The sequence below is a fragment of the Penaeus chinensis genome, chromosome 34 (assembly GCF_019202785.1).
Source record: "Penaeus chinensis breed Huanghai No. 1 chromosome 34, ASM1920278v2, whole genome shotgun sequence".
In the NCBI taxonomy this organism is placed as follows: domain Eukaryota; kingdom Metazoa; phylum Arthropoda; class Malacostraca; order Decapoda; family Penaeidae; genus Penaeus; species Penaeus chinensis.
In genome coordinates this window covers 10,451,107-10,465,748 of record NC_061852.1, presented here as the reverse complement: position 1 = coordinate 10,465,748, position 14,642 = coordinate 10,451,107, and the positions used below count along the sequence as shown (strand labels likewise).

Here is a 14,642-nt window from a genome sequence, read left to right as displayed (position 1 = left end):
CTGTAGGGATGGGATTACCACATAGATCAGTTAGTTTTGTTAATGCTATAGCTTCGTTTTCAGTTGTTACTGTGACGAGACGGGAGTGGTCGCGTCGGCTACGGAAAGAGATTTTGCCTACTTGTTTTTGGAGGCATTGTTGGAAGAGGAGGGTGTTTTTAGAGGAGGGTGTTTTTAGAGTAGGGAGCTGTGGGAGGGATCACGAAAAATCGGTCCCATTTGGCTGGGCTAAATAGAGTATTTAGGATTCTTGTATAGGTGGGGGTAGTAGAAGTGCGGGGACGTGTGGAGGAGGGAGTAGTGTTGAGGGGAGTAGTGTTGAGGGGAGTAGTGTTGAGGGGAGTAGTGTTGAGGGGAGTAGTGTTACGGGGAGGTGGGCAATAAGGTTGTAAGGTAGTAATAAGGGGAGATGGTATGGTTGATGAAGGTTGTGGGAGTAAAAGCGTAGAAGTTGAGCATGTTGGGAGAGTAGAAATGTCTCCTGGGGGTTGGTTGTTGATTAGGGTTGATACTGTACTAGTATGTATTGATGATGGGGGAGTTGTTGCAGTGTTCGGAGCCGTGGTCAAAGGAGAGCCGGGATTGGGGCTATTTGATAAAGGGGCAAGCCTCATTGCCCCTAAGATTGGGGTTATGTCTTCATTATTGGCCATGATAAGCCTGGAGTATGTTGGGAAAAAAAAAAGTCCACCCCTCAGGTTCCCCTTGAGGGAAAGGGCCAGGTATGGCAGGGGAATACCGTGCCCATGGTTCCCTCAGGCCGTTCTGGACTGGCACAAAGTCAGCCTTTCATCCTTTCAGCACGGCTCTCACACCTTAGGAGGTGGATAGTAGAAGGGATTGGTGAAGAAACAAACGAAAAGTAGGAGTGGGGAAAAAAGACTAAGCAAAATTAGTTGAGTCAATGGCTGAGTCCCAAGGTTGAGGAGTTCCCCATCATTGGGTCTCAGTCTTCGTCTCCTAAGCCCCCCCCCCCCCCACGACAACAACGGGCAAAGGATTGGGGGGGTGCTAAACTTAATTATCTAAGTTTGGAATCTGTCCATATCTCAAGCTCAGGTTCTCAGTACTTAGTTTCATAAGCCGGCTGACCGCCCAGGGTTTGTAAATTTCGAGTGCCTCCATATCACTTTCTTCCGCTAGTAATTAGAAGTGCGCAGACCGTATCATGTCCCTTTTTTTTTTATTTCGTAAAAATAATATATATGCATGGCCAAAGAATAATTCACCATGACTGACAGTCCGAAATTAAAAGTACACGGAAAATACGGAACATCAAAATGTGGATTATTATTTAGGTAGTTCAGGGATAAATTCGACCAATGGGATGGTCCGGCGAAATGCCTCTCCCCACCCAAAAAGTAATTTATTTCGACTTTCTGGGGCTGCACCCCCCCCCCCCCCTCTGCAAAAGGGGGGAATGGACTATTGCAACAGTCAGTCCGGTCCAAGACAAACGACCTGTTTGCTTGCTTCGCTAAGTGGAAACGGTTCCAGTACAAGCTTACTTGTTTTTAGACATTACAGGCCCATACTCCCATAACCCCCTCTTATAGTAGAGGGGAAAAATCTATTCCAATAGACTGGGCTAAAAAGAGGACTCTTAAGGTTTGTAGAGGGTGCAGTAGTAGAATGACAAGGATGGGAGGAGGGAATGGTGTTGAGTGATGTATTACTGCAAGGAGGCAGACAAAGATTAAGAGTACTCATAAGGGAGGAGGGGTTAAAAAATGAAGAATGGATGATGTTGGGAAAGGGGGAAATGTTTTCTGAAGATTGGCTAATGACCTGTTTATCACAAGTGATTAGAGGAGAGCCAAGGTGCATGAAGCCGGAAAAGTTTGTAATTTTTTTTGATGAATGGGAATGATCAGCCACCACAAAAGCAGACAAAGCATGGTCACAGGTTGAGAGGTTGGCAAACAATTTAAGTTTTCCTATTATGTGATCTATTTGTGGCTGCCCATCATGCCTGAATTTTCTGCATCAACAAAATAGCAATAGCATGAGGTTTGGTGGCAAAGCCCCAGGTAAGCAAGTACTATACCATAGTGCCATAGGACATGATTTTGTAAAGTTAGTCACAAAAAGGGGTTAGAAACTAAAATTACAGGTTGAACAGTACTAAAGGGTAGTATGGTAGTGAAAAGGTTAGAGGGGGATCTGATTGGGTATAGTACACAATTGTTAGTGGTGGGTAAGGGAGTAGGAAGCATTATGAAGTAGTGTGGCAAATAACCGCAAAAATGAGTTAATTAGGATAAGTGGACAATTAGTGGATGAAAAGAAAAGACCATGCAAAATTGGCCAAGGCAAGGACTGAGGACCAAGGTAGGGGTGATTGCCCCTATGCCTATGCCTCCCCACCACGAGAAGCAAGGGATTGGAGGGGTACATCATGCCCGAGCATGGACAGGAGGAAACTTTAAATGCTGTATGCATGCATCTGAGACTTAAAACTACAGGAAAAAGTTTTTGACATTTGCACAATTTCTGTATGTAGTGCATCTACTTCTATTCAGTTTCCTCTTCATTTGTGTGTACTTCATAGGTTTAATACATACCTTTAGGATGCAGCATTTGCATAATATGAATTAAGTTAGAAATGTTTTGAACTGAATTCACATATCTACAATTTTGTTTGATAATATAGGATATGAAAACAGATTTGTATTTACTTATGAAAATGATTTATGACTGTACACACACTTACACATTGCTTAAAGGAATGTTACACATCACCCATAAACTCTTGTAGTAACTGAACTCATTTGTGAAATACATTCTTCGAACCAGTAATGTGAGAATTTGAACCTAAATAGTAATTGCAAACATACTATACAGCAGTAAAGTACCCAAGTTACAGCTGCCAAAATGTCTGCAGTTACTGTGCTTCCTAGTCAGGAAATGAAAAATGAACTTTGTATATCATTCAACCTCTAACATACTTAGATGGGCACTAAAGTGAATATTCACTTTCTAAATATGGAACACCCAGTACATTGCAAGGATGAACACGCATTACATTCAACAAATGATGCATGAAAGGGCCCGACAGTTAGGTAAAATCCATACCTCATAAATAAACCAATGCCCATGTTCAATTATAAAGTAGAACCAAAGATTTTGGCCAAATTTGCAAATAAATCCAAAAAAAAAAAAAAAGTTTACAATTCATCGTGCATCTCCTCAACTTCACCAGCATCCTCCTCTTCCTCATCATCATCCTCCTCCAATAACTGTTCATCCTCCTCATCCTCCGGCTCTTCAATCTCTGGTTCCTCCTCAACTTGTTCTGTTAAAGACACGCCAAGTGTCTGTCGCATCATTTCTTCTACAGACTTTGCAAAGTGTACGGTGTCTTTCAGCATGTAACCAGACCTCAGGGTGGCTGGAAGAGAAGAAATTTATTATTGCTTTTGGAAGATTCCACATACTCTAGGGAGAAATTAATGCCACTTGAAAAAGCTTCAGCCCTAGTAGCTTGTCTTTGTAAGAGAAGAGCCAACTAAATCCCTAATAATTAAACAAAAAAGTTTTTTTTGTATTCCTTAAAAGAACCACTTCAAAAACTTCCATCTTACCTGTATGATACATCATCAAAGCAATGTTCTTTGCCTTAGCATCACTTGGATCATCTTCAACACGTCTCAAAAGTTCCTTGACAAGAGGATGTCTAGGATTTATTTCCATGGTCTTCTTCTGACTAAGGTAATAGCTGTAAAATAATAATATCGACGAGTTAAAAAAACAATTACGAATACCTTCAGCATATGTAAATACCACAAGTAAACCAACTTTAAAAGCAACTTCCTGGAGGAATTCATGAACATTTTAAATTCAAAATAAATGTAATTTTTGAATGAATTTGAGATGGAAAGGAATCTTGCAAAAAGCTAGTTACTTCAAATTGCACTGTATTAAAACTATATGCTTGCTTATTCATGCAACACTGCACAGTACCAAATGCAAAATTTGAACACTTACAAACCAATACTGTTGATAAAACTACCTTCTTAGTCTAAGAGGTTCAAATAATGATAAAAGTTTAAGAGGTATAAATCTTAATTAAGTGTATGGATGCTTAGGCACAATGCCTCTTCAAAAGTTGTGCAAATTAACAAAAATTAAAAAAAAAAAAAAAAACAGCAAGTTCCAGGAGTTACTAGCAGATACCTTTCAATAAAAAAGTCCAGGACAACCATTTTAAACTTTAAACCGACACTTCAAAATTATAAACTTTTGAAAGCAAGACTTATAAAATCAAGTTTTCCAATGTGAAAAACTTTCTACTTACTCCCTCTGCACATCATTTGCCTTGGAATGCGTCTGCGAGGTTACAATACGTTGCATGTTTCCTGTCCAACCAAATTTGGAAGCAACAAGGGCACATGGTGTTTCCAACAGCCTCTCTCCAACTTCAGCTTTCATGATCTAGACAAGAAATCTAGTCAACACACACAATGGAACTTTACTTTGTATTTTGTTAGTAAACCCTCAACCAGTCCAAACCACAAACCCCATGCTTCCAAAACATCCTCTTAGCATCTTACCTTCTTCAAATGAAGACAAATTCTAAGGTGGTGTATCAAGCAAAAGGGTTCCCAGTTTTATCTGGACATGCAAGTGGAAGCAGACACACATGTTGGATTGAACATGGAAAAATCTAAACCCATGCAAAGAACTTACTCCCTGTGAGAGTCATGAGATTTCTGGTGTGCATTTGATATTGCCAGGCGCTCCATGTTGCCTGTCCACCCAAACATGCTTGCAACTAGTGCACATGGCGAGTCTGTTAAACGCTCCGAAACTACTGCCTTTAAAACCTGAGATTATCAAGATACCTATGAATTAAAATTCAATTTCTGTGCATTTAAGAATCTTGTACCCAACCCCTCAAGTACTTTCTTACAGAATGTATACCTTGGGTTATGTTAATCTTTTCCTGGTTCTAATATCCACCTTGTGCAAATTCAATTTATCAAAAGCTAGTAAAAAGACAATCATCATCTAACCCTATCAATTTTACAGTTAACATTAAGATATGCACTCCTAAAAGAACAAAGTATGAGAAACTACATTTCCTTGCAAGAAATCAGACAATAAAACCTACATTTGGATCAGTGTCAATACAATAAAAGTAATTTAAGTGAGACCAGTGTGAGTGGGAATCCATTTAATACATTTACACCATGCTTTATCCCAAATTGTCTACAGGTGACACCACCTATGGTTAGTACAGAAAACCAAAAGAGCAACATGTTAAATAAATTGCCTACTACAAGTTTCTCAATATTGCCAATATTCATCAGTTTATCAGTATTTCAATATATTTATCAAAATCTGAAAAAATCCCAAAAACTTACGTCATCCTTCAGAGCCTCTTCACTAAGCCACTTGGTCAGAGGCTCAAACTGCTTCTTTGTCTCCTCCAAGCGTTCCTTGGCTGCCTCCCCTTCATTAATGGTTAGGCCTTCCTTGGCTACATTCTGGAACTTTTTGCCCTCAAACTCAGGGATGGCATTGATGGCATACTCATCTATGGCCTCCGTAAGGTATAGCACTTCGTAACCTTTCTTGAGAAGACGTTCAACAAATGGCGAGTTCTCAACCTGAAATGAAGTTATAAATGCATAGTGGAAGAACACGTTTTGAAACAAATATCCCATTCAACTTCCCTTTAAAAACTTTTCTAGCTATTATTCACATTGGGACTTACCTCACTCTGACTGGATCCTGCCATGTAGTAGATGTGCTCCTGCTTCTCATTCATACGTTCAACATACTCAGCCAGGGAAGAAGCCTTATCCTTGCTTGCAGATGACAAGAATTTCAGTAGTTTTGCCAGGCGGGTACGGTTGGCCGAGTCTTCAATAACACCAAGCTTAATACTGAAAGAAAGTAAAATGTCCATCACCCAACTTTCATTTACAAATACTGTTGAAAAAAAAAAAAAAAAAAATCTGGAAGTTAACATAAATGAAAATTATTCAACAGCAGGAGTGGTGGAATCTTATAGCTTACTTGGTGGAATACTCCTTCCAGAACTTCTCGTATTCCTCTGGCTCCATCTTCTTGAGCATGTCAAGTGTCTTGCGCACAAGCTTCTTCTTAATGACCTTGAGGAGCTTATGCTGCTGAAGGGTTTCTCTAGATACATTGAGAGGGAGGTCATCAGAGTCCACCACACCATGGACAAAACTCAGGTAATTAGGCATCATGTCCTGAAAGAAAATAAATGTTTATGAAAATATATCTAATATACAGGAACTTTACATCCTTTGATCACTATTTTATAAAGTACATGCATTAACTTTTTCTTCATACCTGGAAATCATCAGTGATGAACACACGACGAACATACAGCTTGATGTTGTCAGTCTTGGTTCCATACTTGTTGAAGGATTCCGAGGGCTGAACTTCCGGGACAAACAATAAGGACTTGAAGGTCACTTCTCCTTCAGCCACAAAGTGAGTCTTTGCCAAAGGTTCTTTGGTATCCTTGCTCAAGCTCTTGTAAAATTCATTATACTCTTCATCTTCAATCTCTGAAGGTCTAAGGGAACAAAATTTGTAATCTTAAGATTCTCTACCACAGGACAATGAAACCAAATTTATGGCCAGAACTACCAATAGGTTTTGCATGCTTAACTAATCTGGTACATTTCAAAGACTTACTTCCTTGTCCAAATGGGCTTAGCATCATTCACAAGATTCCAGTCCCAAGTGGTTTTTGAGACTTTCTTCGTCTTGGGCTTTTCTTCACTCTCTTCCTCCACTTTACCTTCTTCATCCTCTTCAACCTATAAAAAATAGTCATAGGTACTTCTGAAGTCATCATCCAATTCAAATGTATAAATGCATTTTAAAATCCCACCCCAGACCTTTAATTAGCTAAAAAATACAATGATTTACATTACGGCATTAAAAATGTAAACAGAACAAGTCTATTCCAGTTTTCAATTATGTACACTACCTTGTCCTCCTCAGCTTCAACCTCATCTTCATCAAGAGGCTCCTCTACCTCCTCTGTTTTAGACTCCCACAGGTAAATGGGGAAGTTTATGAACTGGGAGTACTTCCTCACCAAGCTCTTCACAGTGTCAACCTCCAAAAAGTCATAGGCTTCTTCCTTCAAATGCAGAGAGACCGTGGAACCTGAAGGAGAAAAAATTTATACAAGTGTTCTTTGATTTGTTCATAGTAAACATGTACCAGCCAAAATATAAATACGACTTCCTTGGCACTTCAGAAAAGTAAATTACCTCGCTTTAGGGTATCTCCACGAGGATCTTCAACAACGGAGAACTCAGCAGAGTCAGATTCCCACACATGCTGTTTATCAGCATTGTTTTTACTTGTAACAACAACCCTGTCAGCTACAAGGAAGGCTGAATAGAAGCCAACACCAAATTGTCCAATGAGGTCACTTGTCTGAAAAATAAATTATTAAAAAGAATGAAAATATCTAATCAAGTGTTGAAGCCTGCAGGCCACATGACATGGATATACCATGGAAAATTTTGACCAGGCCAGGGTGACAATCATAATGTTATCAAAGTTACACACAAGATAGAAAAGGTTAGGTTTGAATTTTTGGATTGCATGATACCCGAATCTGATTTTGGGCTACATCCCTGGAGGGGGTGTCACTCATTAACAAATACTCAATTTGCCACAAGTACAAAGATTTTGGAGGGGGATTAGACTTGGTGGCCATTGAACAAGATTTGCATTATTTACATTAGTAATACACGATACATGGCTAGAATAATGTTGGATATAGAAGACTATTTCCATGCCTAGGATCCTATTCCTGCCTGCCATAAACCAGCAGTGCAAAATATCTTAAAAAAAAAATAGTTTTGATACTGCACAATAATTTACTACCAAGAGACTATGTGCAAGGGAAGGAGTTACTATTTTGATTCAGCACATCAAATGACAAGCATTGGAAAAAGGTAAAGTAAAAAGGTTTATGACGTCCAGAGACGTGACCCGTTGGGAAGGGGTTAAAGACCAAAAGAGTTAGGCTTAGAAGAACCATGAAAATTACACTTACATTAGCACACTTATAAAAAGTGCAGATCAACACCTAAATGATTTTGTAAAAAGGTCTGGCTTCTGTTCACCAAAAATGAAATCCTTACAAGCAATTAATATGCTAAACATTATATACATGATATTCATTAACATTAGCTTTCTACTTTGAAAATATTTACAAATGAAAATACCTCATCTGCATTCTCCGACTCCTGTAGTTTAGAGAAAAATTCTGAAGTTCCAGATTTTGCAATTGTTCCAAGGTTATTGACCAAATCTGCTTTTGTCATGCCAATACCACTGTCGGTGATGTGAAGTACGTGGTTGTCCTGCAAAACCATTTCATTAGAAATGTTCATAATAGATATTTATAACCAGAATGTGTGTGTTATTGTACATATGCTTATCTAATAACTTATGAACAAGTGACATACCTTGTCTGCTTTTATTCTGATGGCCAACTCCGGATTAGTACTGAGCTGATCCTTGTCTGTCAGTGACAGCAGACGGATTTTGTCAAGGGCATCAGAGGCATTGCTGATCAACTCCCTCAAAAAGATCTGAAAGGAATAAACTTTGAATTTGACCAAGACAACAAACAAGCACAAAACCTCATAACAGTTCTGATTGTCATTCAATAAAATTTTATGATTAGGTTCTTACCTCCTTGTTCCTGTACAGAGAATTGATAATAAGCTTCATCATCCGGTTGACCTCTGCTTGGAAAACGTGCTTTTCTGCTTTCTCCCGCATTTTTTTGATCTGAAAGGCACGTTTCAATGAGCTCTAAACACTTCAATCACTTTAATCTTTCAAAAGCCAGCCTACAGATACCCTGCTTTTCAAGTACAAAAAAGTTGTAGACTAGTATAAAGTAATCACTATACAAATTAAGTAAGGATCTAGTTTCATCCATTCATCTTTAATAAAGAAAATATGCACAAACAATAGAGCATACAAATCAAAGAGACACTTCTATGTACTTCCATTGGAACTAAAAAATAATGAACTTAAGACATACAGGCATCAGCCCCAAAATGAAATTTTTAAAAAATATCCTCTCCTACCTTTTGTAAACAATAGCCTTTTATTGTGAAAATGTAATCTTTATTTCATACATACAAAGCCCACAAACTTGTATCCTTTTTATGAAGAAATGCATGAGACAATACAAGATTAATACAATGATAATATGGTGTATTTACAGTAACTAATAAATTTCTTATTCTGTGCAAATCAAAGTGTTTGGCCCATATTACTAGCAGGTGTGATTATAATAGTGTATCCGATTATTTTGGAGGGGGGGGGAAAAATTATATAGTTCCTGAGAGCATACACTTTTGTGAAGGTAAATAACCCTCCTTGTAATTTACCTTGCAAGTATTGTGGTACTGTGGCACATGGAAAAAAAATGGCAAACAAAACCGCAAAAGTTGAAATCTCATCCAGCAATTACTATCTGGAACCATTCAAAATGATTTAGTTTGCTACTGAATTGAAGCCAATTATTCACAAAGATTAGAGTGTTCTTATGTTAGCCAGAATTGGTTACAACTCCAGAACTGGTTACAAAATCAGAAAGCAATAGCTGCTACCTGTATAGTTGAGCTTGACAAGATATTGCTCGTGCACAATAACAGTAAAAACTTGTGCCTTTGGTGGACACTGACCATAGTGGCAACACTCATACCCCAAATTAAGAAATTACCATATAAAGCAAACCATGTACAATTTACGTTTTCACACAACTAATAACATTTTTCCAGCACTTTGCATCAGAAATAAGAAATTATCCATGTCTGAAACCTTAAGACAAGGATACCCTGTATAAAGCCCAAGTATTGACAGATTAGCAATTATACTTTGTAGCAAAGTGCAGCAATTCCTAGCCAATGAAAATGAGGTCACTTTTCTGACCAATCAAATCTCATTATGTCTGAAAATAGTGCCCTCGCCCACTAAAAACTGCATGCTCACTGTCAGTAGGTGCATGTATGAAACAAATTGCAAAATACATTTATCTCTACAAAAACTACTACATATGAAGCTGAAGTTATAAGAACCAGCTAAATCCACATATACTGACAAGGTCAATATCTTCAAATAAGCAAATACATGTAATAAAAAGCCTTTACTACTTACTGTACAATACATGCTCAACTGCTGATATTCACAACCAGTGGATTAAATTCATGGTCTATTGCAAATTACCACAATTTATGGATTCGGTGTATTGTCACCCTGTGCTAGTCAGAACATGCCCAAAAGCATTTGTAGGACAATTCTTTAAAGTTGCACAGCAAAGTTTACCATTACACCCTCCAAAGTATTTGGCACTTGTACAAAAGTAACTAAATTTTACCATACATGTTACAGCACAAATATTGTACCATTTATCTATATATATACACATACACATACACATACACATACACATACACATACACATACACATACACATACACATACACATACACATACACATACACATACACATACACATACACATACACATACACATACACATACACATACACATACACATACACATACACATACACATACACATACACATACACATACACATACACATACATATATATACATATACATATACATATACATATACATATATATATATATATATATATTTAAGTGTTGTTTAAGACTGACAACTTGCACATAGACCACAACAATGGCTTGACATAGAACTAATGTCAATAGCACAGTATCTCTCTGTAGTAATATTTTTAAAAATGATTGAAGCTTTATGCATTAACTTTATATGGTCATCAGGAAAGTTACAAAGTGCATTTTTATGTTCAAATGCCTATAATCTAATCACAATTTAATGCATTTACATTGTGCATCAATCTGTCAAAGTAATCCTAGATTTAACTGCAGAATTGCATAGGTGAAACATGGCAATAGAGTTTCAGCAAACAATTTAAAGTTATCTTTAGTGTTTGTTCTGTTTGTGTACACATGGCAATTCCTCCCCAAAATACAGTAGGAAGCCGACTTACACATTATCAACTTTGCCATTAGGGAAGTTGTCTCATTCGTCAACAAGTCACAAGTTACTAAAACCGGCATAACAGGGTTAAACTACAAATGCATATTATATTCCATTTCAAAACAAATAGCTTGGAAAATTGGTGGCTGGATGAAACTGGAAATTTTCCACATTTAAAACTTATTGAACAGAAGACTAATCTAACATTTTATGAGCAACAAAAAAAAATTGTTCATGCATTTATATAAATTACACAATCATACAATCCTGGCACAAATTGGTGATATTTTCCACCTAATTTACATGCACTTCCATTAATCCCCTTACATCTTACCCAGTCCAACAGGTGTTCCATCCACATTTAAGCCTGAATGTAGCCAGAACTCACACCTGTCCTTACACCAGACCACACGATACTACACATCCCATCCATTTTACAAAACCCCAAATTACCACTCCAACCATTTACCATCCAACATACAACTTGTACACCATACACTCCTCTTATCCCAACCTCACCTGTGCCACATTGAGTCCGTCCAGCTTTATAGCCTCCTCTTCCCGGGCCACTACATTATCATCAGTACGTGATCCTTCCACTTCAGCCCCAAGGTCAGCTTCAACGGTGCCTGGACTTTCCACATCCTCCGCTCTTGTTCCTCCTAGTGAGCAATGCACATACTTTTGTTAGTGAAAGTTACCTTTGGTCATATACCAAGCTTACCAAAGAGTACCATTAACAAGTGAAAACATGACCAATAATTAGGTTATGAGAACCTGGTAAGTGATAAATTTATGAATTATGGGTTAACTTTTTGACTGACAGCCAGGTCTTCCTGGAGAATATGTATCATATTTGTTCTTGCTAGATGAGAATGAATCATGCATTCACAAACCAACAGTATGTGATAAGTTCTGATAGCAGGGGAGGGTATAAAGTAGATCAGGGAATTTAATACCAAATAGGCTGAAATAGAACAAATGCATAAAACTAGCACAAAAAAGGCTTAAAATGGGCTAGTGAAACCATGGACTTGCACACCATTTTTGAAAGTCTATGGACCTATGCATCAATTCTCAAACTACGGGATTCAAACCCACAATAATTATCAAAATATTAAAGTATAAATTTTAAATGTATTATGTACGCATTCAGAAAAGCAGGTGCTGGTAATTTCCATATCTTTCTCAGCAGAGATTAGAAATACATGAACTAAACAGATCTCAAACTGGTCCTCGAAAGGTAAATAATGGGGGACTAAGAACATGATGGGTTGATCTCTTCTGTCCTGCATCTCCTTTATTTTTTATTTGAGAACCTTTTCCCCATAGATGAAAAGGTAGCTTTCATCAGGGTAACCACTCCATACACTTTACGATAATCCTGATTGTAATGGACAAAATTTTCCTGATTATGTAAATGAATATTTAATTTCAACTATCTCCATGCTGTATAGTTTGTTTCCCACAGCCATGTAGTACAAGGTAAGCTTTGCTTGTAATGGACTGAATGACCAGTTGCAAAACCATTCATCTCTGGCATTTCCTTTGCAAGTTGATAAGGAAGTTGAGCAACATTTAACATGCTTATAGGAATATGTAATGGAACTATAATAACCAAAAAAACTACAATTGGAAACGGGTTGCAACAAATACTGCACAGAGCATGTACACCGCTATCAGGTGCATGGCTTCATGAAAATAAAAAGGACCCTTCATGCATGTATCTCAATTACATGCCGTACAGGCTTGTTCATAAAAGGGAATAATTTCATCGACATTAAATACAATTCTCCAGAGCAAGTGCCTGCACATGAGCCATAGCAACTTTTATATTTCCCACATTTCTTTATCATCACTATATCCACGTAAAATTACCGAGAATTTGTTTCATTTCAGTAGAATTTTAATCGAGTTACAAGTGCATAAACGAATGTAACAACTTCAAAATTCTTAGCATTTGTTGCACACGTAATACGGTCATTGCAGGAAAAGTCAGAAGTATATGCGCATTGAAGTTTTTGCAAGAAAATGTACGGTTCGAAAATACTCATACCCTTAACCACATGCCTCCCCAATACTAGATTATTAATTCGAATCCGACTTCATGTGTTGCACAAGGATAGTGTGTTGAAAAGATCTTAAAAACCCATCATCTCGAGCTGTCAGTCACCATGCAATACCGGCTTCACGCAACACCCTCCGCCACAAAGGCAAATACCCTCTCAATTCCCCTTAATTGTTATAACACGCCCTCAACTTACCGAAAAGGAGCAATCCCACGACAAGACACAGGAATCGGTATCGTAACTGGAGCATTTTTGAAGATTCACGAGCAAGCCCAAGCGCGGAGGGACGCTGTAGACGACTGTCGTGGATCGTGTTCGTGTAGCGATCGCCGCTTAAGCTCCACCCCCCAAGTTGGCCAAGACCGCCATTTCGACCAATCAGCGCAGACCACGCGCAGTCATTGACCAATCGACATCCGCGTAGTGTTTCTGACAGAGCAGAGTTGGCCGACTGTCATTGGTTCTCCGGTGAGTTCGTGTAAGATGAGGGTGAAAATAGATCGTTCTATTACCGGAAATAGCAGTTTTATAATTTATCAATTGTAGTTTATGAGTACTTACGTTTACTTTTATATATTATGTTCGTTCCTATCATGGTATTTATTACATAACGTAGTATTTTTCATCTGTAACAGTGTAACTGATGTGTAATTTTAATAAGTACAAGCATGATCTTACTAATTCAAGGTGCTAGAATGTTCGATACCGTGTAATGTAAAGGAAACGTATTTGATATCTCTTTAACTTTGTCATTGGTTGTTTATGCAAAATATTCAGCTAACGAGACATTATTATCTTCTTTATAATCAAGAAGAAAAGGAAAATAATTAACAGGCATTTATCTTGATTAAAATTGCCTGATAACACGAAAATTCATACAGAAGGAAACGTTTTCTCACAAGAAACAGAAGAAACGTTCGTTGATATTACATGACTTGCGCAAAAAATTATATTCACAGCTATAGAGTTCAGAATGCGTAACAAGACGAAAACAGCAATATAGTAATACACGTAAGCACACATGCCTAAGGACATATACACAGGTACTAGAACACCCATGCCACACTCACATATGAATTAAATATCTTTCTCGTAATAATCATTAGTAATGAATGATTTCCCCTTCTATAGGTCTGTATGAATGCTAAACTACACAAACGGTGTTATATATTCATCCAATTAGGTTCATATGAGCGCAATTTCCTGAAACTACACTCAAAATACATACACATGCATATAGCAAAATTTTAAGTGAAGTTGTATATGAACATGGAATAAGTAATGTATTTTAAAAAGCCATGTGGCAACTGAATTTCCTAGCAAGCCAAAGGCTGTCTGTTTCCTGTTTCCGGAGTAAACATTTAACTGGGTAATTCAAGTCTTTCTCTTGCATGCAAAGTTATGTGTTGGAAACATAATAACTATGTTTTCTTGGTCTTTTATTCCCCCTTCTCCTTACCCTAGTTTGTAAACGTGGAAATATTTAAAGAGACGTCATTTACACAGGTGCTACG

At 37.7% G+C, this 14,642-nt stretch overlaps 1 protein-coding gene across 2 annotated transcripts; it reads right to left on the bottom strand.

Annotated features, from left to right (window-relative positions):
• Positions 1 to 2,671: 2,671 nt before the first annotated feature.
• On the bottom strand, positions 2,672 to 13,480 carry LOC125043570 (endoplasmin-like). Of its 2 annotated transcripts, none has more exons than XM_047639774.1 (15): positions 13,324 to 13,480; positions 11,579 to 11,721; positions 8,707 to 8,805; positions 8,478 to 8,603; positions 8,235 to 8,372; positions 7,266 to 7,434; positions 6,977 to 7,158; positions 6,679 to 6,803; positions 6,328 to 6,556; positions 6,025 to 6,224; positions 5,720 to 5,891; positions 5,367 to 5,612; positions 4,690 to 4,826; positions 3,585 to 3,718; positions 2,672 to 3,391 (listed from the first exon to the last, which is right to left on the bottom strand). In XM_047639774.1, exons 1-15 carry the CDS (start codon positions 13,376 to 13,378, stop codon positions 3,168 to 3,170), a joined length of 2,379 nt encoding a protein of 792 aa, XP_047495730.1. In that variant the 5' UTR covers positions 13,379 to 13,480; the 3' UTR covers positions 2,672 to 3,167. The 2 variants fall into 2 exon arrangements, with proteins under 2 accessions (XP_047495730.1, XP_047495729.1); XM_047639773.1 differs by lacking the exon at positions 4,690 to 4,826 and adding an exon at positions 4,298 to 4,434.
• Positions 13,481 to 14,642: the final 1,162 nt, after the last annotated feature.

Coding starts and splice junctions, on each gene's coding strand:
- LOC125043570 (XM_047639774.1), bottom strand. CDS start 13,378: ATGCTCCAGTTACGATACCGATTCCTGTGTCTTGTCGTGGGATTGCTC. Junction 6,804..6,976: donor TTGAAGCTGAGGAGGACAAG/GTAGTGTACATA, acceptor TATTTTTTATAG/GTTGAAGAGGATGAAGAAGG. Junction 5,613..5,719: donor CAGGATCCAGTCAGAGTGAG/GTAAGTCCCAAT, acceptor ACTTCATTTCAG/GTTGAGAACTCGCCATTTGT.